This window comes from Rousettus aegyptiacus, unplaced genomic scaffold, assembly GCF_014176215.1.
Source record: "Rousettus aegyptiacus isolate mRouAeg1 unplaced genomic scaffold, mRouAeg1.p scaffold_m13_p_17, whole genome shotgun sequence".
Taxonomy (NCBI): Eukaryota; Metazoa; Chordata; class Mammalia; order Chiroptera; family Pteropodidae; genus Rousettus; species Rousettus aegyptiacus.
The window spans coordinates 22,961,061-22,985,660 of NW_023416292.1; the positions used below are offsets into that span (position 1 = coordinate 22,961,061).

General features: G+C 64.3%; 1 protein-coding gene across 3 annotated transcripts in view; it reads right to left on the reverse strand.

The window, feature by feature from the left end:
* Positions 1–367: 367 nt before the first annotated feature.
* Positions 368–24,600, reverse strand: part of DDR2 (discoidin domain receptor tyrosine kinase 2) — a 36,496-nt gene continuing 12,263 nt past the window's right edge. The window contains exons 3-17 of one of the 3 annotated variants that reach the window (XM_016129720.2): positions 23,376–23,478; positions 22,033–22,264; positions 21,637–21,784; positions 21,229–21,334; positions 18,799–18,982; positions 17,843–18,086; positions 15,759–15,821; positions 14,641–14,771; positions 13,529–13,739; positions 12,141–12,364; positions 10,972–11,096; positions 9,101–9,292; positions 8,616–8,850; positions 6,935–7,084; positions 368–3,586 (exon numbers count right to left, since the gene is read on the reverse strand). In XM_016129720.2, coding sequence (XP_015985206.1) covers positions 3,452–3,586; positions 6,935–7,084; positions 8,616–8,850; positions 9,101–9,292; positions 10,972–11,096; positions 12,141–12,364; positions 13,529–13,739; positions 14,641–14,771; positions 15,759–15,821; positions 17,843–18,086; positions 18,799–18,982; positions 21,229–21,334; positions 21,637–21,784; positions 22,033–22,264; positions 23,376–23,478 — 2,483 coding nt within the window. In that variant the 3' untranslated portion in view covers positions 368–3,451. The other 2 variants (XM_036234720.1, XM_016129719.2) reach the window with 2 other exon arrangements.

The window sequence follows — 24,600 nt, forward strand, 5'->3', positions numbered from 1 at the left end:
CCCCGTCTGCCCGCAAGCAATGCACCTCTGTCGCAGGGAACTCAAAATGCCAGAAATCCAATCCCATTAACCATGCCAGCCCCATTCCATGTCAGTTCAGCATTCCAAAATATTTACCAGATGAGAAAGACATTCCATCTGCTTTTATAAAAACATTAGATGTTAGTTCCCAGCCTGGGCCAGGACTGCAACTCACAGAAACATTGAGGGCCCTGCCATGTGCACCGCCAGAGGTCAGAGGTCGGCGGCGTTCCTGAAAGGCTAAGATGCAGGACAACAAATTCCGCTTAGGATCGAAAACTTAATAGCCATATTTTGGAAGTGAGCTAAGTCTGAGCTGTAATTTTCTTCATTTTTTATAGTTTTCGGCAAAACGGATGCTATGATGGGGTTTTAGAGTATTTCCTCAGAACGTCTTCATCGCTTTTCCTCTCTCTGACTCACTGAAAGGCGAGGCTCAGCCCTCGTCCCGGCTTTCTGCGGGAGGTGTGGCCCCTGCGGGCATCGAACAAGACACAGTCCACCTGACTCGAGTCTGCTGCTCCGCCAGGCCTCTGTGGCCTTCAGCTGACAGACGCGAGAGGAGGGGACACGGAACTCGAAGCCCCAGGCACTCCCCCTGTCTTGGTCTTCATTTCCGAGGCAGCACCTGGGGACCCGAGCCCGGTGCTGGCGGAGGCAGTCTCTTCCCGGCACGAGGCGCTCAGACGCCTCGGTCCCCACCTTCCCGTGAGACGCAAGGTCCCCTCGCCCCGTGAGTGCACGCGTGTGTCACGTGCAGGGGGAGCATCCCCTCCCAGAAACCCCGCGGAGCTCCCTCCCGTCTCCTGCATGGCCCCAGACCTCACTTTTAATACACATTTTATAACGTCCATCACCCAGAACATCTCTCTTCTCCACACAGATTCACCTTTCATCTTCCGGACGCGGACTTTCCCTGCCCTGTCTCAGATCCGTCTCCAGAATGGACTCAGCAGGGCCCGGCTTACGCCTCGCCCCCCGGCCCCTCTTCACCCCCGAACTCCGCCCCCCGCCTCCGAATCAGCCTTCCCGCCCACTGCCCGGCCACATGCACGTCCTCACTCTCGGTCTCTCCACTCGCACACAGCACTGCCACACAGCCTCGGGCGCCCGCGAGGGTCCCTGCCACAGCGCTGAAACCGCCTCCTTCCACCCCGTCCCTCCTGACACACATGTCTGGACGGCATAGTCGGTTCCGGCGCGGCCGTCAGCACATCAACCAGCACACGTGCACCTCTAACTCCGACTCCCCAAACCATCACCGGGACGGAAGCAGCTCACGAAGAGCCAAGCTGCAGCAGACGGGATGCCCGTGGCGCCCGGTCCCTCCCTCCGCCCGCCTCCCTTTCTAAGTGATGCCAGCGCGTCCTTCCGAGTCAGACTCCAGCTGCTTGTGAACTCGGCACACCAAGCCTTCGCCATGCAGTCTGCTGGCCCTTGGGGTTCGTGGTGCAAACTGTGGGCATGGCCGGGCCGTAAGGCCACCCCGCGTCTGTAACATGACAGCCTCCATGCCGGGAGGACTTCCTCACCCCAGAACAGGCTGAGTGCATGTGACACTGCGCTTGGCCAGCCACTGAAACAGACTGCCAGCGTGACTCAAAGCCAGGGAAACCCAGACACACGAAGTTCGCTTTAAACGCGATTCTTTTCTGCAGGATGTGGAGATGCAGAGTCTCAAGGCCGCCCACGGCTCTCGGGGCAGAGAACAGAGTCCACGTCAGCTGCAGAGCACCACCCACTACGTGCCGAGCGTATCAGACCCGCAGAGACAGACTGCAAGGCCGCCTAATGCAGCGTCCTGGCTTCGCGGGTGCAGGTCGAGTCCAGCAGGCAGCGTGGCAGACGCGGGAAGAGGGTCAGGCTCGCAGACAGACAACCAGCGGTGTCTCCACAGCCAGTCCTGGAGAGAACGGGGCCAGCGCCCCAGGACTCGGCGGGAAGGGCGCTGGTGGGAGGGGGCTCCTGGGCGCTGATCCGGGGTGGGGCGATGCCCCTGCGGCGGCCCGGAGCGTGCTGGAGGCTGAAGGCGACGCACTCGTGTGCCCGAAGGGGCCGCGCGAGGGCCACGGAAGCAGAGCCAAGGGGCCGAGGCCGGGCCTCCCAAACCGGGGAAGCGCCTCTGCCATCGCTCCTGGGTCGTCCTCAGCGACACTTGAGGGGCCCCTTTCCTGCTTCCCACCGAGTCTGAGGACCCGCGGGGTGTGACTGCTCAGGGCCTGTTCCCAGGGGCCTCGGGCTCGACATTCATGGGGCTCCATGAGTCCTGAAGCCAGAGCCTCAGGCTTTTTTCTCCGCTGGTCACGGCATCTCCGAGGCCATGAGCGCCCTCGGCCGTCACGGTGGGTGGCCGTGTCCTGCGGCTTGTGCCGCCTCACACCACTCCTGCGTTCCGAAGCTGACGTCGCTCTTCCCGAGTTCTTCAGCCTCATTCCGAGCCTCTCCGGTGACCAAGGCCCCCACCTCGGGGGACGGCCCGCCTGTCTTACGCGTCCGCCTCTGGCTACGTGCCACGTGCACGGCCCTGAGGCGTCTGGCCCAGTGCCGGCCTCAGCGGGGCTTCCCATCAAAACGGCTGAGGCTCGGAGGATGGGAGCCGAGGGCCCAGGGTCCGGCTCTCCAAACGCCGGGGGTTGCTGGCTCGAATCCAGGCCCTCACCAGACGCACACCGGAGACCGCCCGCCACCACGCGGAGGCGCGCGCGCTGCGGACATGACCGCCACAGCGGTCGCCCGGCCTCCGCCGGCCTCCGCCCTGGGCCCAGGCTGCGTGAGGCTCCCGTGTGGGAGGCGCGCGGGGCAGGGGGGTGTCCGCTCGTCTGCGACGACAGTTTCCCTTCCTGCGACCTCGCGGCAGGACTGCTCCTACTTCACACGCGTCCCAGGCACGCAGACCTCAGCCCCGACTCTGCCCGTGCACGAGCGACATGCCCGCGTCCGCGAAGTGAGGGCCCGATCGGGGGGCACGACCGCCTGCGACTAGCGGTCGCCCCTCGGCCGATCTCACGCTCCCTAAGACGTCAGGAGTCTTCGCGTCTTTCTTTCCAGAACTATGTTTTAAGGGGACACGGAAAACGTACTGTGGACCCTGCACATTTATAGACACGGCATTCTTAACCTGCACAAGTCACCGACACGATCAAGCCGCCGTCACCCGACACTTTGGTCTATCAAGGAGGATGTTCTCACTAGATTTTACCTGCCCTAGGCTTCTTTTTTTTTTTTTCCTTTTTAGTTCTTTAATGTAAAAAAAGTATATATGGGTCGGGGGTGGAGAGCGGGGGGTGAGTGGAAGCGGACGAGGGACAGAGAGAGAAAAGCGAGCCGGCCTCGGTTCCTCCTCGGGTCCACTCGGCGTCCCGGTGGCCCGGCGCGGGTGGGGGCAGGCCTCGTGGGCGCCGGGGCGGCCGCCGTGGCCAGGGGGGCCGCGTCACTCGTCCCCCTGCTGCAGCAGCAGGAGGTGCACCTCCTGGAACGAGGGGCGCTGCTTGGTGTCCCTCCGCCAGCAGCTCAGCATCAGCTTGTACACGGAGTCGGGGCAGATGGCCGGCTGCGGGAGGTAAGTCTTCCGGAGCGGAAGGAACGGAACAAACGGAAGAAGAGGCCGTTAGGGCGCGGAGCGGGGAGGGCCGGGGGTCTGCCCGGCGCCTGCCTTTTTGCACTGGAGACCAGTGGGCGTGCTGACCCCTTCCTCGACCCGAGGACCCTAAAGCCAGCCAGCCCCCTCCTGCCCCTGCGTCTTGTCCTCTTGCCCGGCCCTCTGGGGCAGGACCTCCTGATGGCCACTGGGTGGGGCCGGCCCTCACACACACACGGGGAACGTGAAGCCTAAGCGAAAAGCGCTGGGAAGCGAGGGGCCAGAAGCCAAGGCCCCAGCTGTGGCCCGCGGGCAGAGGCGGGTCCCGGCCGAGCGGTCAGCGGGGCAGGACTGGGCTGCAGGCGCATCCCCATGGCCCCCAGCCGGCACGTCCCCTGGGCTGGCCCCCAGAGGGACCAGGACTTCGCCCACAGCCGCCCGCGTCTGGACACGAGTCCTCCACGCCCTGACCACCCCAAGCCCGGGCTCCACGGGCTCTACTGCCGCAGTGCTGGGCTGACGGCTGCCACCAGCAAGGGGCCGCCCCGCTGACCACCCTGATGGCCGCCAGGCGGTCCCAGGCACCTGTCATCCTGGCTGCCGGCCCCTCCCCTTTGTCTCCGTCCACCCCGGGAAGCCACCTACTCCCTCTGACCGGGTGCCACCTCGGCATCCGGCTCCCCGCCCCACCGAGTCCCAGGCCAGCACCGCCCACACTAGGCAGTGCCATGCAGTTCTAAGTGTTTGAGGACCCGCACACTGCTCCCACAGCGGCCAGTGGTAAAGAGGGGTCTTTTCTCTACGGCCAGCACTCTCTGTCGCTTGTCTTTTTGATGACGGCCCTTCTGACCAGTGTCGGTGACATCTCACTGCGGTTTTGATCTGCATGTCCCCAATGATAAGTGATGCCCTTTGCAAAGAACCTTGGCAAATAACTGAAGTTATAGTTCATGATAATTCTTATTATATTTGCAGAATTACGTTACCTTTAGTAACATTAAACAAAATAAACTTCTAAAACTCCATTCAACTTTTAATTATTTAAATCCATTTAGACCTGGAGTTTTTTAAGAAAAGTGCTATCTGGGAATTCCTTGTAAGTCGTTATGATAACTTGAAACCAAAAATCTCAAATGCATATTTTAATTATTGAAATTATTGTTATAGATTTCTAAGCACTTTCGACTGAATAGAAAGGGCTTAAGATTTGCCTAAGCTACGAACTCTAAGTATGAAATGCCTTCCAGAATTCACGTTGCTGGACAGTTTTCTTCCGCATTCCATCTGCCACGTTTAATAAGCTGGTGACCTCGACCGAGCCGCCCGGAGGAGGATCAGGTGGCGCTTGTGGAGTAGAGAGCGGAGTCCACCTAGCGGCTTCCAGTGCTGAGACATTACCGACCCTGCACTTCTCATGCCGAACTTTTAAAATGTGAATACTGAAATTTTAATAATAAAATTTAAAATAATTGATAAAATATAAATTATAAGCTTATATAACACATAATATATAACAACATACAAATAACAAAATATGAATTTGATAAATTATGTTTAGTAAGTTCACATGTTAAATTGAATAAATTTTTATCGGAAATATAAACTTATGCTGCGAGGCGAGGAGCTCACTCAGCACATCACAGTGACACCTGGCTCCAGGCAACTACGTGACTTCACGACTCGACCATTTGGAAGCTGATCAAAATATATCTGGTTAAGCATTTACTTAAGGTCGAAATGGCAGACCGTTTTAAACTGAATATTTAAAAATAAATAAGAAAAATTAAACCCCCGAGATGATTAGAAATTAAAACTCCATTAAACAAGAAAACAGTGTTTTCTTGTGAAATCGAACAGCATAACGTTTGACAAACCGGCGTGTAACTTCGTGCTAAGTTGCTGGACTAGTTCACGCGCAGAGCGGACGGCGGACGTGCGGGCGGATTGCTCACTGTTTGCCGGTCGGGTTTCGCCTCCGGCAAGTTTTTTCTCTGCAGGATTTGGTCACTGAGTAATAAGCAGAGGGAGGCCAGGCCTGTGCCACGCCTCCTTCCGCCTGCGATTCCAGGGCACATTCAACTCGTTAGGACAAATGAGGTTACATTTCCTAATCGAACACACCACTCTCGACTGGCCACAGGACTTCCAAGAAATCAGCCTGGTGAGCGCAGGGACTGGGCCAAGAGGAAAACGCTTTTAACTTGGTCTGCTCCCTTACCGTCCACCCTTTGTCCTGGGCAGAGAGTAATTTCCTCCTAAATTTCCTCAGGGCCGGGGCTGTAGCCGCTGAACACCTGCTGAGCCAGGGCAGGTTCGGGCCGGGGCCGGCTGTCTCGGCCTGCACCACACAGCGCCTGGGCACACGCCGGTCCCTGGTCTCACGCACGGCCCCTGGGCACACGCACGGCCCCTGGTCACACGCCGGCCCCCGGGCACACGCACGGCCCCCGGTCACACGCCGGCCCCCGGGCACACGCACGGCCCCCGGTCACACGCCGGCCCCCGGTCACACGCCGGCCCCCGGGCACACGCCGGCCCCCGGGCACACGCACGGCCCCCGGTCACACGCCGGCCCCCGGGGCACACGCCGGCCCCCGGGCACACGCCGGCCCCCGGTCACACGCCGGCCCCCGGTCACTCCCCGATCTGCTCGCTCGGCTCTGTTACAGCCATTCAGGGTCCATTTTCATTTTCCACGAGAGTCTCCTCCCTTTGCTCAACTATGATCATTTTTTGGCCCAAGATGCACACCCTGAGGTGCGCAGCAGCCAGGACACTATGGGGTCGCTCAGGCTCCGGCCACCAGCAAGCTTTAAATCCCACATCTCACAGGAAATCTAAAACCCAAGCGAGCCAGACCAGCCTGAGAGCAGGGCCAGGAACTGGGTCGTTCGTGAGCCCTGAGGGGCCACGACAGTCTCCAGGCGCCTGCCCGGAGCAGCAAGGCCAGGATACGCCTGGTCGTCCCTGACAGATAAGCCTAGCAACACCGCCGACCTCCAAACCCAGTTTTCATGAACCCTAAGAAGTCGCTCATTCACTCTCGAGCTTATACTTTTCGACCAAGAAGAGAGACCTCACGGTCTAGGTCGAGAAGCAGATCAAACGTGCGAGACAGGACTTGACTTCATGCGGCTGACCGAGTCCTTGTGCCCGCGGTGACCCTGGCAGCCCTGCGATGCAGTAGAGTCGGCATGGGCGCCAGGGAGACCGGCCTCCCCCGTCCCTGGGTGGCCAGTGAGCAGACCACCGCCCCGGGAGACCGCCCCTCGAGTCAGGCGCCGTCCCCTCCTCCGCGAGCCCCCGAGGGCGCGTCCCTGCCCCAGCAGCTCTCACCTGCCTGCCCTGGTCCCGGAAGAACTCCCCGGTGTTCTCGATGACCTGCTCGTCCGACAGCTGTGAATAGGGCTGCTCCTGGCAGAAGGTGAGAGTCTCCCAGAGGGTCACCCCGAAGGCCCACACGTCGCTCGCCGTGGTGAACTTGCCCTGTTCCATGAGGAGAAGGGGGACTCAGAACAACAGCCTGCAGGGAGGGAGCTGTGATCTCTCGTCCTCTGGCACCCCCCACCCTCTTTCCTGACGGCGAGGACCGGACCCGCCTGTGCGGTGGCCGCAGCGCTGGGAGGCGGACGGCGGCGCCCGCCTCACCCCCCGACCGGGGGAGTGAGACGAGCCTGCCTGCCCTACTCCCCGGGCCCGGCCGCCCTTCACGAGGCCACGGGACACTTTTAAAGGAGCAACGTGGAGTCATCGCGTTAGGGACAGGGAGATACGCGAAGCACAAAGGGGGGCAGGGGGCAGAGATCTCGGCCAAGGCTTGTAGACTGGCCACATCGACAGCATTCGCAAGGGCAGGAAACTGGAAAGTACCTGAATACCAAATTACAGGGACGCCATTCAATCATAGGACATATTTACACAGTGGGATATGGTACAGCCATCGAACCCGTGTTTTTGAAGAACAGTTAATGCACAAGAAACACTGATGATAGAAAATTGTATGTGTACAGCGTCATCCCAATTATGTAATATAATTATGTGTATATGGATGCATATATATACATAACAAATATATACATATTTATATACACATGTACACAGAGATACAAGTATAAAAAAATATTCTGAAAGAAAATAGTCCAAAAATTAAAAGTAGTTATCTTGTTGAGGGGATAGTGATAACTATGTATTTTTTTCATTTCAAAATTAATTCATGAGTTCTATGAGAGCGCACAAGAAATAAACATAGTAACCATAAATGAACAAAACTAGATTGCTCTCAGACTTTTCTCTGCAATATTAAGTGACAAAAGACAAAAATTACATGTAGACAGTAAAAGTTTACAGTCCGATAATTCTATAAATCGGCTGAATGGCATGAAATCACAAATAAAATGTCTCAGATATGCATGGCCAGAAGAAACATCTCCAAGACGTGTTTTGAAAAAATGACTCATCCCCAGTCCACAGTACCGAGAGTTGAATAAAAACGATAGAGCAAAGACTGATGACATGAAAAGTGAACGGGGATAATCATTAAAATAAAACACAGACGTCGGTCTGCATCGTGAGTGACAGACGTGGTTATGGAATCAACACAGAAGAACATTCCGTGTGGACGAGCTTTCTCCACACGACGTGCTCTCACTGCGCAGACGACGTGCCACGTGCAAGGACACAGAGGGAAAAGGGGCGCGTCGCCCGGCTGCGCGTCACCCCGAGTTCTCTACACCCCGAGTTCTCTACAGCGGGCGTGTTGCCTTTCACCAGCAGAAACGGCAAGTGTTAAAAATAAGGCTGAGCCCAGAGAGAAAACAGTGCGGAGCCAGAGGACGCACCCATGCCCGTGGCGGCGGTGCCCTCGGCGACCGCCGGGCTGGGGACCCGCCAGCAGGGTGCCGTTCCGGGACGCCCAGCGGACGGGGACCCGCCAGCAGGGTGCCGTCCCCGGACGCCCAGCGCACGGGGACCCGCCAGCAGGGTGCCGTCCCCGGACGCCCAGCGCACGGGCACTCACCAGCAGGATGCTCTCCCAGGACATCCAGCGGATGGGGAGCACCGCGCGGCCCTGGATGCGGTAATAGTCCCCGCTGTACAGGTTGCGGCTCATCCCGAAGTCGGCGATCTTGATGGTGTAGTTCTTGCCTACCAAGCAGTTCCGCGTGGCCAGGTCCCGGTGGACAAAGTTCAGTGAGGACAGGTACTTCATGCCCGAGGCGATCTGGGTGGCCATGAACTTCAGGTCCGCGTAGCTGGGAAACACAAACGTGCGAGGGTGAATGCAGGGAGGGGAAGCCGCGGGGCAGGCGCCTTCGGGAGCTGGTCGCGGCCCTGGCTCCGGCCTCCCCCGGCCACCGTCCGAATCCCCCCAGGGCGCTGCCCCTGCACCCTGCACTCCGACCTCCCCACCCACATCGCTGATGAGCGGGAAGGCTCAGGGCTGCGGCTCCAGGCCCAGCCAGTGCTGCCGAACCCGGGGAGGGTGGGGCGCTGGCTGTTCACCTGACGGTGGGCACGCTGCTGGCGGAAGACCCGGGGGGCTCATGGCGGGAAAGGAACTGGTTGAGGTCCCCGTTCTCCATGTACTCGGTGACCATGCACAGCGGGTCGTCGGCGGTGCACACGGCCAGGAGGCGCACGATGTTGGCGTCCTTGAGCCGGGACATGATCTTTATCTCCTTGAGAAAGTCGTTCCTTTGGGGACACACGCAGAGGCACACCCAGACGTGGCCGGGTCAGAACCGCCAGGGCCCAGGCGGCCGCAGCGAAGCCCCGCCCTCCCCGGCTCCCCACGCCTGCCTGCCCTGCACCGCGCGCAGCAGACGGCCCCTGGCACCCCGATGTGCGGCTCTGCTGCCCCCGGGCTCGGTGCCCCTCACGCCACTGTGACGCCTGAGAGCGGGACCAGGGCACAGCCCCGCCTGCCGCCCGGCGGGCCCCACGCACGCTCAGCGGCCACCCTTCAAACAGCCGGTAGTACAGCAGGGACTCTGGTGCGGCCGAGCGGTGACCGGGCTGCCCGCTCCCTGCCCCCCAACACCGGCGGCCCCCAGCCCAGGAGACCCGCAGCCCGTCGCGAGGTCTGTGTGGTGACCTGGGCGCTGCCAGAGAGGACTCGCTTGCCCAAGGCTGGCAGTCGCCCGAGAACCTGGTGACAGCCACACTCGGGTCGCGCTCGGGTCGGGTCGGAAGGCTCCGGCCTTCCCAGAGGCCTCTGGCCACGCCCCCAGAGCCGCTGGGCGAGGCGGGCAGTCCCCAGTGTCCTGCGGGATTTCTGGGAATCCCGAACTGGGAGCCAGACCCCATCGATAGGACCCCAATGCAGGCCAGCCGCGCTCCCCCAAAATGGGGCGCTCCACGGCCTGAGCAGGCCGAGTCGGGCCATTGCCGAGGGGTGCACATGGGCGGGGGGTGCCCCCCCGCACCCCGCAGGACGCCGCGAAGCCCCCGCATCCAGGCTGTGCCCCCGACCCAGTCCCCCAGTCCTGCGCTCAGCCGAGCGTGGGTGCTGCTCCGCGTCTCTGGGGGCCCGGAGGGTGTCCCCGCCACGCGGACTGACAGACGCCCCCAAACCCCACCCCGCTCCACCGCCCCGCCTCCTCTCGCCGGCACTCCGCATCCTGGCACACGCCAGCTCCTCATGGACCCCATCGCCGGCTGGGGAAGTCACGGCCGCTCGGACACGGGAGATATAGTTAGCTCTCGCGCGCCGAGCACCAGCGAGACAACGGCCAGCAGAGCGGGAGGGTGTGGTGCCCCCCGGACGTGGGGCTCTGGGGCTCACCCTGGGGCTCGCCCGGCAGCTGCTCTCGGGGGGGACCAACCCACCCTCGGTACAGCGGAGAGGCTGTGGCCAGCGCGGGGTGGCCGGAAACTGCATTTGTGGGGGCGGGGAGTCCCAGTTTGGGAACCACTAAAGGACTGTGGTCCTTCTGCTTTGAGGACCATGGGCACTTTTCCAAGTGGAGGTAGCTTCGCATTTGCGGGGGCGCGGGGGGGGGGGGTGTCTGCTGGACATAGAAGAAAAGGCGCATAAGAGAGAAAAGGGGCAAGAAAGTCAACAGAGAGGAAAAGGGTGACGGGAGAAGAGAGAGGCTCAGGGAGGGAGGTGCGCGCAGCTGAGAGGCCTGCCTGGAGGAGGCGGCCACGGCCACCAGGACCTCCGGGTAACGGCAGAGGGAGCGGGAAGCAGAGTGGCCCCGGGCTGGGCGCAGACGCGGGACCACGACGGACAGTGTGGGACAGCGCACGTTTGCGGACCCTGCGCGGAGCGCGCGGCTGCCCGCGGGCCTCCCCCTCCCGAGAGGACGAGCTGCCGAGCGTCCGGCCCGAAGACAAAGCCCACGGAGGCGGCTTGAGACGCGGCCGCGGACCTGGCGCTCTTGTTGGCGTCCGCGCGCAGCATCTTCACGGCCACCAGGACGGGCTGGTCGGCGCTGGCGTCCAGGGCGAAATCCTTGTCTTTGAACTCGACGCCCTCCACTTCGCAGAGGTGGACCTAGACAACAGGCAGCCCGCTCAGCCACGCCGCTGCCCCGGGCGTCTCGGCACGCCGCTGGGCACTGCCCGGCCACACACTAGCTCTTACCACTCGGCCAAAATGACCGGCGGCAGACCAGAAGGTTCGTGGAAATGCCTTTAATTCGAGGGAGCGACCAAACCGACACGCACCATCGCCGCGTTACCGACGGCACACGCATGCATCGGGGCGTGCGCGCGGGCCGAGCTCACTGCGAAGTGTCGCTCGGGCAGAGAACTTCATGTCGAGGAAGCTCAGCCACCAGGTCGCACGAGCTGCAGGGCGACCTCCTCGCCAGGGCGACAGGAGCACTACGAGCAACGCCCCTGAACCACACAGCGGGCCAGGCCTACAGTCTGTCTCCTCCCGCGGCCAAGGGACAAGGGGCAAGGGGCAAGGGACAAGCCCCGCCCCCGAAAACCGGCCACGCCTGTCAAGCCGAGCCTTGCTCTTGGAGTGTGGCCGTGGCCTTGAGGACCTCCTTCTGCACCTTAAAGGGCTGCGTTAGTTCTGGAAGGTTCATGGGGCGAAGTCGGGGTGGCGAGCCAGCCTTCACACACATGACTCTGGGGCCAGCGGGGAGAGGGCCCCGCCTCGCTTCAGCCGGTGATTCATTCCTTAGTGGCTGGCTCTGGGACCAAAGGCAGGGCGAGGCTGTTTTGGGCCATTTTATACACAATCCCCATGAAAAAGGGAAAAAGCGAGGAGGCTATCAGGCCGGCCTTGGACAGCGTAGGCAAGCCGATAGCATCTGCGGGTCCCCACCCTCTGTGACCTATTGTAAAACACTTTGCAAATAGGGAGCGTCTTTCAGGATCTACTACGTCTAGTGATTTGCCTGTTTTAAAAACCCCTACACAGAAGTCAGAGGCGCTTGACAAAGAGGAGGCCGCCCCACGCACGTCCCCGTGAGGGACGTCCCCGTGGCGGAGACATGCCTGCGTGGACCCCCTCGGGAAGGGGCACTTCGCTCCGGCGGCCACCGCGACCGGCCCCCGCCTCGCACCACCAGGCACGGCTCACCTCGCCAAACTGGCCTTCGCCCAGCTTCTCCTTGAAAGTGAGGAGCCCCCTGGGGAAGCCTTCCACGGCCGCGTCCTTCCCCGAGAGCAGGTCCATGGTGACCGCAGGCACCGAGTACGTATTGCCTCCTGTCACGCCCTGGAGGTTCACGATGTCGGCCTCGGCGTAGTGGGGCACCCCCTCGGGCCCGCCGGCCTGCGCCGGCTTCACCACGCCGCTGCAGCCTGCGGAGACAAGGCCGGTGGGTCTCCTTCCGGGCGTCTCTGCAGGTCGCTTAGAGGAGAGACGGTGGGGGGGGGGGGTGGCGGGCGGCTGGACCTGCCCGAGGTGGCCGGGGCGCATCGTGACCTCCCTCCTCCCTTCCGCTGGGGACCCCTCCTGTGGCCTTCGGGAAGGCCACCGCCGCTTGCACCCCCCCGGACGGGACGGCCCGTGGCGAAGCCACCCCAGGGCAGGGAGGAAGGCTGCAGACTGACTAGCGCGTTTCTTTCAAGACTGTCACCGACTTAACTGAGTTTAGGTATTTAAAAACGTTCTGATTAAGTTTAAGAAACTCTCTACCGTAAAAATTAAACTGGGGGGGGCGGGGTTAGACTTGAGAAAAACAGGTAAATTGCTCCAGTTCGGCCAAGGAAATCATTTAGTTTAGGTCCCTTAGTCCTGCCCTCGGTTAACGGTCAACGCGCCGGCCTATGCTGTCCGCAGCGACAAACGGCGCCCCTCCCCCCTCCCTCCGACAGACGCCTGGAAGCCCAGTGTCACAGGCTCGCGCCCAGCCCAGTGTCACAGGCTCGTGCCCACCCGCCCGCCACACGCCCTTGTCGCCTCACTTCGGTCACTCTCCAGTGGCCGACCTCATGGAAAAGCTGCTCTGAGCCTAGTGACGACCTCAACATCCGCCCCCCCACACCCTGACATCACCCTGTGGCAATTTTTTTAAAAACACACTGGAAAGTTAATCAACTGTCACCGTTTTATTAAGCGGTGTTTCTATTGAGAAAAGGCAGGAAATGTTGATTCTCATAATAAAATCTTGTACGATTCTAACCATGTTCCACGGGGAGGAATCAGCCGAACGGGCTGAGAGTATCCGGGTGGCTCAACACCTGGGAGCTGGGGGGGGGGGGCGGGGGTTGCTTTGTTTATTTATCCGCCCCCAGGGAGACCCTGACGCTGACCTCCCGCACTGACCCCTGCGGCCGGGTGCGCTCCTTATCTGGGCGCTGACCCCCCTGGCCCAACCGCGGAGGCTGAACCGTGGGACTGCGGCGGCTCTTCCGGTTAAACGCCCAGCAACGCCTTTGACCCTCTTGCTCCCACTTCCGCAGGGGGCCCCCCCAAACACCCGCTGGGCGGAGCCCGCATCCAGCCCGCGCCGCGCCGCGCACCTGGCTCCTCCTCGCCCGCCGCGAACCCCGGCAGCTTGCGGATCAGCCGCGAGGGCTCCTGGTAGTCGGGGCGCAGCGGGAAGATGCGGTCGTAGGTGGAGCCGGACTCCTGCTCGCTGGGCGACGACGAGCGGTTGTTGTTGAACATGCTGGCCTCGCTGGGCAGCGACAGGCTGACGGTCATCTCGTCGTCCAGCATCCTGCGCGAGGCCTGGAGGGGCGCACGGCGGGGACGCGTGGGGGCGCGGCGGCCGGTCCCCCGCCCGCCCCCCACCGCTGCCCCGCTGCAGCCCGCGGCCGCCGGGGCCCGCGAGCGCCCCGGACCCAGCGCCTGGCCGCGCGGAGGGGGCGTCGGAAGCATCGCGCGCGCGCCCGCGGCCGCGCCGTGGGGGTTTCAGGCTCTGCAAACAGCGGCCTGGCGGCCCCCCTTCCGCGGCCTCCGCCGGCAAAGCGGAAATTCCAACGCTTGCTGACTGGGCGCGTGCGCGCCAACACCGCGACGCCCCGCTCTGGCCCCGAGGGTCGGGGGGCGCCCCCTGCCCCCACGTGTTTAGTAACCGAGATACTAAGAATTATTCGGATGATTCGCCTGGGCAAGAAGAGTCTGAGGAGGGACTCGGATGGGGCGCCACGACCTTCCGAGCCCGGTCGTGGGACTGAACCGTGAGGAACTCGGCTTGGGTGTTAACGAGGCCGGATGCTTTTACACATACACAAACACGCACACGCATACACGTGCACACGCACATGTGCACACATGCATGCACACACCCACGTGCACACACCCCACAAGACAAGCAAGCGAACAGTGAGAGGAGAGACTAGGGATGTAGCTTGTGCATCACAACCGCCTGCCTGTGATCTTTTGAGAACTACAGACCCTCCGCCCCACCCCCGGGGAGCCCAAGTCTTCAAGGCGACGCCCCAGCTGAGTCCACCCAGCGGGGCAGTGTTCTCGTCCCAAACACGGGGACGTGGCCTGGCTTACTCTTGTCCGACCCCTTCCGGCCACCAGCTTCTCCACCCGCTGCTTTCGGGGCCCGGGGACCTGACTGTCCGGCCTCGCTCCCGGGCGCCAGCGGCCCAGGGGGAGGAGCGGCGTGTGCCCTCACCTTCTCCAGCATCTTCTGCCAGAACTGCCTCCACAGGATGATGACGATGACGGCCAGGAGGATGAAGATGATGGCCACCAAGCAGCCGATCAGGACCCGAGTGTTGCTGTCGTCGGCTTTAAGCATCGGATCTGTGACCAGGAGGAGAAAGATGCAGAGTGTGGTCATCTCCGGGGCAGGGGGGTGCCCGGGCGCCTGGACGAGGGACGGGGCAGACCCAGTCCCGTCGGGGCAACCATGCGAGATGCCACCTCCCGCGCTGCTCCTCGGGCCTTGCTGCTCTGCCCTGGGCCCACAGGCCTCCCCCGGGACAGCGGGCGCCTCCCCGGGACAGCGGGCGCCTCCCCGGGACAGCGGGGTCCTCCCCGGGACAGCGGGCGCCTCCCCCGGGACAGCGGGCGCCTCCCCGGGACAGCGGGCGCCTCCCCCGGGACAGCGGGCTCCTCCCCGGGACAGCGGGCGCCTCCCCCGGGACAGCGGGCGCCTCCCCTGGGACAGCAGGCTCCTCCCTGGGACAGCGGGCGCCTCCCCTCACGCCGCAGACTGGGCAGTGGACAGCCCTGCTCTTCTTCCCAAGATTCGGTTCCTTCATCACCACAGCCTGGGCCACTGGCCCCTTAGTCACGCCTCATGCAGACAGGTGACCGACAGTCTCACTCTGCATCCTCTGAGACGAGGCAAGGCAGCTGAGGGCTGTCTTTGGGGACAGGAGATCGCACGATGCCCAGATTGGAGCTCGCATGGCCAGCGAGTGTCTGGAGCAATGGGTACGATGCTTTTGCGTATTTATCTCTAACGAGAGAGACTAGCATTTTGTTTCGCTGAGACCCCCACTGTGGCTGTCCCCTGAGAATGTCCCCTTCCGCGTCTCTGACCCTAGGTCCCCAGACTCCCCTGAAGCAGCTGGGACGGCGCCGGACTCCACCTTGGCTGAGGGGTCGCTCCAACCAGCAGCGGGGAGGGGCGGATTCGGGCCTCGCCGGTGAGGCGGGCTGCGGTCTCCCGGGGAACGGCTCACCCACAGCGGCCGGGTGCCGAGCCTCCCGCCGAGACCACAGCCTCTACAACCCCCAGCCTCCTCGCCCCACCGACCTCCCGCAGCCAGGACCCACACGCACCGTAGGTCGTGGGCGCCACAGGCGACGTGGGCAGGACCCCAGAGTTGTTGTACATGGCAGCATCTGTCACGAAACCAGGGTAGGTCAGAGCAGCAGGGGGGACAGTGGGCTGTGGTGTCATGGAGGGCGGGTGTGACCTCGCATGCCGTGGAACCGGTTTCGTGGGCCGCCGCCAGCCTTTCCTAACCGCCCTTCATCTACTGAGTGGGGTGACCCTTCTCCCGTGAGTTTCTGTTTAACTTTTGCACACCGGGTGCTGCGGCGCAAAGCCATCAAGCAGCAGAGGTGTGGGGGGCCGTGACCCCGTGTCTCAGCAGGCACGCCCAGGGAGGGAGACGCAAACTCAGCAGAACGGGAGCCTGCCGCGGGCCGGGGGCGGGGGGCTGACTGCCGCCGGGGTGCCCTGCCCCAGGCAGCCCACTGCCTCCCATACGGGCTTCCGCCTGCATCCCCGCCCTGGCCCGTCGGCTGGTAGATGCAGCCTGTATCCTGAGAGACAACCGACGTTGGAGCCGGATGCCGAAGCGTCTCTGCCAGACCGATGCCGGCAGCTAACGCCTTCCTCTGAGCCGTCTGCTCCAGGAGGTGGGAAGCAGAAACGCATTTCCTCCTGCGAGGCCGGTTCCCTCCCAAGACCCGGAATCCTCCTTCACGCTGCCGGGTAAGCCGGCGGGTCTCTGGCACCGACACGTGCGTCTCTGAATCGGGCCTCGGGCTGCGGTGAAAACGGCTATCACCGTGAACCTGGACTTGGAGCTGACGAGGGCCCCCGAGGGAACGGCAGCCCACCCCTACGGCTGGCCGTGGTGTGCCGAGGCCGCCGACCGCTCTGCTGACACAGCCCGAGCACAGGTAGGCATCTGCTGTCCCCGTTGATGCAGGTGACGCCGCTTTGAACATCCAAAGGTCTGCTCTTCATAAAGACGTCATGTGAAATGATCAGTCCGGTCACGTCGGGTTAGATCTTTCCAGCGGGAGGAACCAAGCCACCAAACCTGCGATGCTAGATGCACCCTGTCTCCGTCCGTCCTCCCTGAGCGGCGAACCACCACGAAACCTTCTCCTTTTAAGGAGCAGATGGGAAGGACGGGGCTCCCGGCTTGTCGCTCAGTGAGTCTGCTCTCGCCCGCACTTTCCTCCCGGGCCCAGGACAAGCCTCGCTCCTGGGACCCTGTCCCCGCCCGGCGCCTCCCTGGCGGCCTGTCCTCTCCTGCCCCAGTCTTGCTGGCACCGCCCTGGGCATCTGTTGAAGACCACATCCGGGCTCTGTGTCCCCGCGTGACGGCATGACGCCCGCAGACCCGGCACTGGCCCTCCTGCCTGTCTGCGGTCTCTGCACCCCACCTCCCAGAGAGGGAGCCGAGGCTGCTGAGGGAAGGGCGGTCCCTCCCGAGCGGTGACCGTCCCCACGAGCCTGGGCAGGCTGATCCTTCTGAAAACGAGGCGGTCACTGGAGGCTCGGGCGGTGCGGGGGGCGCCGGGCCCGCGGGAGGGGTCGCTCTGCCCGGACGCGGGGCTGTGCTGTGCGCACACGGGCAGGAGCAGCAGCTGCGGGTGGTGACGCTGGGACTGAACTCGGGGCCTTCGCGGAGGCGGCTCGGGCATCCGCCCGTCCCCCGGGGGAGGACGACTGGCCCCGTGCCCCGCCATCGGGCACTTTGCAGGGCGTGGGGTCTGGGGCAACAGGGCAGGGGAAGGGCGTGCAGGGGCGTGGGCGAGCCACAAGTCACCGCCCGGCACCCCAAGGAGAGAGGGGACTCCAGCAGTGGTCACCGGTGGGGGTCCGGCCTGGGGGGTCGCCTGAGCACAGAGGCGGCCTCGACTTTGGTGTTGGCTTCCCGATTTCCCAGAAATTCTCACTGGACTATTCTAATCGTGAATTGGTCTGAAGTTTTCAACTCGCGGGGCGCTCGTTCTCAGCCCTCCACTGCACGGACACGCGAGAGCCGAGCCGACCCCTGCCCGCCCCGGGCTCAGCCCAGCCCTCCCATGAGAGGTCCCCTCTCTGCAGGGTGAGAGCCACCGAGCCCCAGACACCCGCCCCCCTCTCCCCCTCCCCCCCCCGGGTGCCCTGAGCTCCCAACCTGACTGAAAGGTGACCTCGCTGAACATCAGCCAGGTGTCGGCGAAGTGGTACTGGCACTTGATGGCGCTGGCCATGCGGTGCTGCAGGGGCACCGTGACAAAGCGGGCGCTGGGGTTGACGTCGTCCAGCACGAGCGGCAAGGACACCGCGTTGGGCTCCCACTCGCTGGCTTCCGAGCGGAAGTAGCACTGCACCTCCTTGAAGGTCTTGACGCCCTTGCCGAACATGTTGTTGCAGTGCACCTGGCGGGGGGCGGGCGTGAGCCACGGGCCGGCGGGGGCACATCCGCCGCGCGCGCACGCGGTGTGGCGGGGCCGGCGGGGAGCGGGCGCGTGCAGACAGCTGCCATGGGTACGGCCTCGGGGGCAGAAGGCTGAGGCCTTCCCCCAGGGGGCGTCAGTCTGCGGCTGGAGGACGTGCTTGGCGCCGTGGACTGGGTCAGAGCCCGGCCTCCCGCGTGCTTCGGGGCCAGTCTCAGAGAGCCACCCGCCCGCAGGAGCAGCCCTGCCCCCCGGGGAGTGGGTCAGGGACACACGGCGACCGCCACGGCTCTCAGCCCTTCTGCCTCTGTGGCCCCTCCCTCTGCAAAAACCTATTAAAAGTAGATTGTACGGCTGCGTTGTTAAAAACAGAATAATTCTTGACCCTAAAGTTACTTTTTTTTCCTTCTGACATTTAAAGGAGGAACAACATTTCCACAGGCCTTAGAGGGAGGGAGAACTGTGGGGACTGTGTCTAGGGGACATGTCACCTCTGCGGTTGGGACGATGACGGAAGCCGTGAGGAGCGGTGGCCTGGGCAGAGGCCTCGCGTACCCATGACGACGCGCGTGACCAGGACACGCGCGCGCGAGTGAGCGGCGGGGCGGGCTGTGCCGCGTCTGCGGGCGGCGCCCCCGGCGCCTTCCCGGCCCCCGCCGCGACCCCCGCGAGACCCCCACCCGTGACCCCTGACCTTCATGGTGGTGAAGTTCCTGACGCGGTCGAATTCAAACACGATCTCGACGTAGCCGTCGGTGGCGCTCTCGTTCCTCCAGCCCACGTAGTCGTAGCCGGGCCACACGTGGTACTCGTGCGTCTGCGTGAAGTCGTCCAGGCCGGACACCCCGTCCGTCAGCTGGCCCAGCCCTTCGGTCATGCTGCTCGCGGGGGCGGGGCGGGGAGAGAGGGACCTGCGGTCAGCGACCCGCGGGGGGCAGGGCTGTCACCGCCCCTTCTGGCTCTGCAGAAGCCTCCGTCTTGGAGGGCGGAGGATCGCGCAAAATCAGATATTTCACAGTGTGGACACATTTATCCTGCGTCAGCGGAGAAGTGAGACTTTCACAGGTGTGACTTTTACAAAATATTTGGCGCCAACGCTTCTAGGAGTGGAATGTTGACGGTATTTCCGCACCGCCTGTCACGAGACTCTTCAGCACAGCGCAGGCTTCCCTGAGCCTGGGTCCACCGGCCGCCCCGCCCGCCGCCGGGCCGCCCCGCCCGCCGCCCGCCCGCCCCGCCCGCCGCCCCGCCCACCGCCCCGCCCACCGCCCGGCCTCCCGGCCAACCCCTCCTCCGCCCCGCCCACCGTTCCTCAGCCCCGCCCCCTGTCCCTCCGCCCCGCCTACCGCTCCTCCGCCCCGCCCACCGCCCCGCCCACCGCTCAGCTGCTTCTGAGTCCCTGACAGCTTTTGATTTTGACCTTCCCTCGGAGGACGAGCCACAGTCCGGTCACCTGCCTTACCTCACCACGCGACTGTCCCGCCAGTCCTGTAAGCTCATGTCCCACCGCCTTGCACCCCCGCTCTCCACCTGGGTCCCCCGCCCTGTGGACTGTGCTTCTCCCAGTCTCTGAAAGGACCAGCTGCGTAGTGAGCCCCAACCCACACGCGCTGAATCCGGTCAGCTGGACTGCCACGTTGTATCAGCCAGGGCCCGTCGCACGGCAGATGTCACCTAAGCAATGTCCCTCGTCATTCCCGCCACCACAGCCACACCGCGGCGTGGACCGAGTCGACCATGTCCCCCTGAAGCCTGACTCGTCGGCCTCGTGGTGCCCCCCCTTCCCCGCTCCGTCACGCGGGTGCGGCCGGGTGCAGCCGGCTGAGGAGCCCCGCTGGCCTTCCCCTCGGGCTCTGCGGCCGCGGCCCTTTGTCCTGGTGCTACTCCCTCTGCCCAAACGCCGCTGCAAGACCCCTCGCCTGGGGCGCGCCCATGCGCCCGCCGGTGTCACCTGATCCGCCATGCCTTCGCCGGCCCCGATCAGATAATCGCCTATGTGTGCGTCTAGGTTCTCGCCTGTACAGGTGCCTAGCTGTCTTCATCACACAAGCCCCGCAGCAAACAGGAAGCAGATCGTCACCTGGCCAGGCGGCCTCACTCCCAGAGCTGTGCCTCCCCCTCCAGCCCTGCTCTCCTGATCACAGAGCGCGCACGGACATCCCTGCCCACAGCCCACGCCGTGACCACGTCCTGGTCCAGCCCCACCCGTAACCGTGGGCCTCCTGAGGGAGGGCCAGTGGCCCCAGCATGCTGAACACCCACCGTGGCCACCGAGCCCCTTGCAACCCTAACTGCGGGTCAGTGAAGACCTGTCGCCTGAGCCAGGGAGTCGCTGAGACTCCACATTCCTGTCCCTCAGACACACCAGCCTCCCCGTCTCAACTGCCAGCCACCCCTGTCCGGCCTGGCCTCACCGCGCCTCGCCGCTCCACCGGGCCGGTGTCTGCAGATGGAGACGGAGCTAAGAGGGATGGGTGTGGCAGGGGGGCGGGAGGTGGCAAGGCCCGGGATGAAGAGAGACAGGCGGGACGACCCCTGCACCCCGCCCTCCCCAGGTCCTGCCCGCCCCCCCTCCTCCTGACAGCCAGGCCACCCTCGTGCCCGCCCTGCTCTGTCCTCTGCTCTCCGACCCACGTGCTCAGCTCCAGTGACTGTCCCTGTCTGCGCAGCCTCACCGCCCCCTGCCCTGCTCCGTCCACAGTCGTGGGGGCATGCCCCCCGAAATTCTCGGCCCGTCCCATGCATCACACTTTGACTTGGATTCCCCCAGCCCTTTGTCTCCGCAGGCTGGTCATTCCCGTGTGGACCACGAATCCCGTTTCAAGGGTTGGTAAATCCGGCTGCGGTTCTCAGAGCCGCGCCCCAGGGTGGGGCCGGCCCCGTGCCCTTCGCTCTCGTCGCCTCCCTGGGGCTGCCCCGCCGCCCCTCACTGGGCTCCGTGCTCCCGGCCAATGGGGACCACCCGTTTCACTTGTCTGCATCATCTCACACTGCCCGGCACAGGGTCTAAGTCAGCGCCGGCCGGCTGGCTGGCTGGGTGGCCGCTGACCCCCAGCCATGGCAAAATGTGATTCTGCTTAGCAGCAATGTCCCCTTTCTGAGGACCAGAGTCCCCAGAGTTTACCTGTACCCAACGGCTCCATCGTAGACAGAATCGTTCAGGTAAATGACGGCACCTCCAGGGAGCACAAACTGCTGTCCAGCGGGGGCGTTGTATGACACCAGGCCGTCTGCCGAGGAGACACGGGAGGTCAGCGCCTGCTGCTCAGACCGCCCACCCCGGGTGCCGCCAGGCAGCCTGTCCGCTGGGACGCCCCGGGCCCACGGGGCCCCGCCCAGGAGCTGTCCGTGGTCGCGGTCGGCAGTCGCCGGCCGACAGCGCTGCGGGCCCGGGCGCCAAGCCCTGGGGGACGGCGTTCCTGTCGTTACTCTGACAAGCACGGTCACTTCGGTCGAGGGACCGCGTGTGACCCCCTCACTCCCCAGGCCAGGCTTGGGACAGGCTGTCCGGGCGCCGTTGGCGGGGACCCACCGAGCCAGACGCAGCCGTACAGCTCCACGCGCATGCACACGTTGGTGGAGTGGTCCGTGACCGGGACGAAGCGCACGAATCGGGCCACGATGGGCGGCTCCAGGTCCTTGAGGAGGATGTCGTAGGGGTTACTGTTCCCGTCCAGCACCTGGGGGGGGGGTGTGGTGAAGAGATGCGGCCCCCCCCCCACGTCCCCCCCCCGCAGGGCCCTCTCTCCCAAGCCAGGGGCAGGATGAACCCGCACAGCTGCCTGGGGGCCCCGTGGGTACCCCTGGCCCCCGCGCGCCCCGCCCGGTCACGTCTCTGAGGCCATGCGAGGGCCGCAGGCGCGCGGGGGGCCTGCGTGCCTCCCGGGCCGGGCGGCCCCGGCCCCCGGGGTCGGGACGCGCCCCCCACCTGCTTCCCATGCCGGTTCCGCCAGGGGATCCAGCGAGTGCCGTCCCGGCTGTAATTGATCTTGTACATGGGGGCGAACTCGATGCCGTGGCCCCCCGCGTGCCGGCCCTGGGTCCCCACCAGGGTGATGAAGTGCAGGGCATGCAGGTCGATCTGCAGGAACTCCTTCAGGTCGTCCGGCTCCACCGGGGCCTCGGGGCACCAGGCTCCGTCCGCCTCCTCCGAGTCCAGCCTGGAGAAGGAGGGTGCGGGAGGGAGCAGGTGGGACCTCGGCCGCCCGTCCTGGGGACGGCGGCCGGAGTGTGTCCAGGCAGAGCCCTCGGGCTCCCCCTCAAGCCAAACCACTGCCACAGCACCCATGGGTGGCCACGTCCCCCACCCCCGGGGAGCCATGGAACCCGGGAGGACAGTCACCACCAGGAGCCAGAGGCCGTGGCCCCTTCTCAGCCTCGCCCCACGGGGCCCTTTCACTGCCCCATCCGTCAAGTCAGCCGCTGGTGGACATCGAGTCGCAGGAGGGGGACGGGGGGGGTCGGCGGTGGGACCTTACCCAGGGGACGGGCGTGGAGGCCCGCAGGGGAGACCCTGGCGGGACTGGGCACCGTAACCAGCGGGCTCCACGCCGGTGCCTCCAGGCCGAGCCCCCAGCGAGCAGGGCCCGCGGCACTGGGGAGCCTGGGCCAGGCCCCCGCTGCCTGGCAGGCGGCCTCGCTCACCCGCCAGCTCCTCGCCGCCGCCCCTTCCACCCGCCGGCCGCTGCTCCCCTCAGGGGCACGTCCCGGGGGGCCGTCTCATGGTGCCTCTGTCCTAACAGAGCCAATGCTTCACGCCAGACAGTTAGGCTCCAGCGAGGGCCTGGGCCCCGGCAAGCAGGCGCTTTGACAGAGGCTGTGGCTTCAGGGGCCCCGAGATGACCACAAAGAGCCCGCCCGCCTCTGCACGGGGACGAGACGGCCTCCGCCGTGGGGGTCCGTGACAGAGGGAGGGACCCGGCAGCGGCCGCGCTGTCCGCCCAGGGCCCCATGCTGAGCACTGCAGGCGACGTCTCCCAGACCCCACCGCGGACGGCACGGTCCCCGACCCCCAGGCTCCCGCCGAGTCTGCGCCCCGCAGCTGCCCCACAGCCTCCGGGTGAAGGCGGGAAGCCCCTGCTGGGCGCAGGCTTCGTGCTGCACGTGGCTCTGCAGCCCCTGCGGTGTGGAGGGGTCACCAGACCGGCCGGCCCGCCCCCCGCCCCGGACGTCCTTGCCCAGTCCCGCCACCCCTCGCCGGCCCCCGGGGCAGGTGTGCACCAGGAAGCCTGTCCGAGTGGAGCCCGGGCCGGCCGAGGTGTCCAGCCTCACCTTCCGTACTTGGCCGCCGTGGACTCCGACCACTGGCTGGAGGCTGAGATGTCCTCGTCGGGAATGTGGCCTCCGGACATGCCCAGGGGATAGCGGCATACGGCTGGACCAAGAGACAGCAGAGAGGGCCAGCCTTACGTCCAGCGGCCGTGGAGCAGGCGACGGCCGGAGCGCGCAGCCTCTCGCCTCCCCGGTGCCTCCCCGCCGGCGGCCCCCGCCTCTCTCAGCCTTCTCTTCCCGGCCCTGCCTCCAAATTCGCGGCCCCCCGATCACCCAAGCACTGAGCCTCGGCCAAACCCAGGCTTTGGTCCAGGGCGGCCAGCGCTGTCCCGTGACCGGCAGGAACACCGTGGCCCTTGCCTGCTCCCCGACTAGCAGACATGGACATCCAATCCACTCCCACCATGGCCCTTGTCCCCAGCACCGTCAGCGACCCCGTGACCCGGGCCGTGAGGCTCTGGAGCAGAACCAGGACCAACAGGCTCGCCGAGGACGGAGCGGAGCGTTCAGCTCCGGCCCCAGCAGCGCCGGGCGCGGGCCTCGGGTGGACACGTGACCCTGCGGTGCAACGAGACTCTGCGAGACAGGACCGAAGGCGGCCGGCATGCAGGAGGGGAGATCCGTGAACTCGGACATCGGCAGAAACTGCCCGAATGAAGCGAAGCGGGAAACCAGCCAAGGAGCAAACTACCGACAGGAGAGCGCGAGGCGCGGAACGGCTTCGAGCCTCCCAGCACACGGCTAAGCGGGTTCCTTGAGGAAGAGGGGGGAGCAAGACAGGACACTCCCTGAACGAAACACGGCGGAAACGTTTTCAAATCTGATGAGAATTCTAAGCCCGAGAAGCCCGATGAGCTGAAGCACGCGAAACATGAAGAAAAACATGCTACAAAGAAAAAAAAACATACTACAAAGAAAGCTATAATCCAACGCTTAAAGCAGGGAGCGCAGAGGAAAGTCTGTGAGCGGCCGAGGACAGGGACGTGTCGGAGCAGAGGGCCGAAGGTGAGGCCGACGGCAAACTCCCCTTTGCCCGGACGCGCGAGCTCGGTTCGCGAGATGCGTGCTCACGCGGATCTTACGCCCCGTGCTCTCCTGTGTGTCCACGCGTGGCAGACGGCCCGCGTGCAACGTGTGTGCCCGCCGCACCCCTCCCGGCCCGACGCGGGGCTTGGCCGTGCGACGCGCTGTGGCCAGTGGGAGCTCAGCGCACGGGACTCGAGCC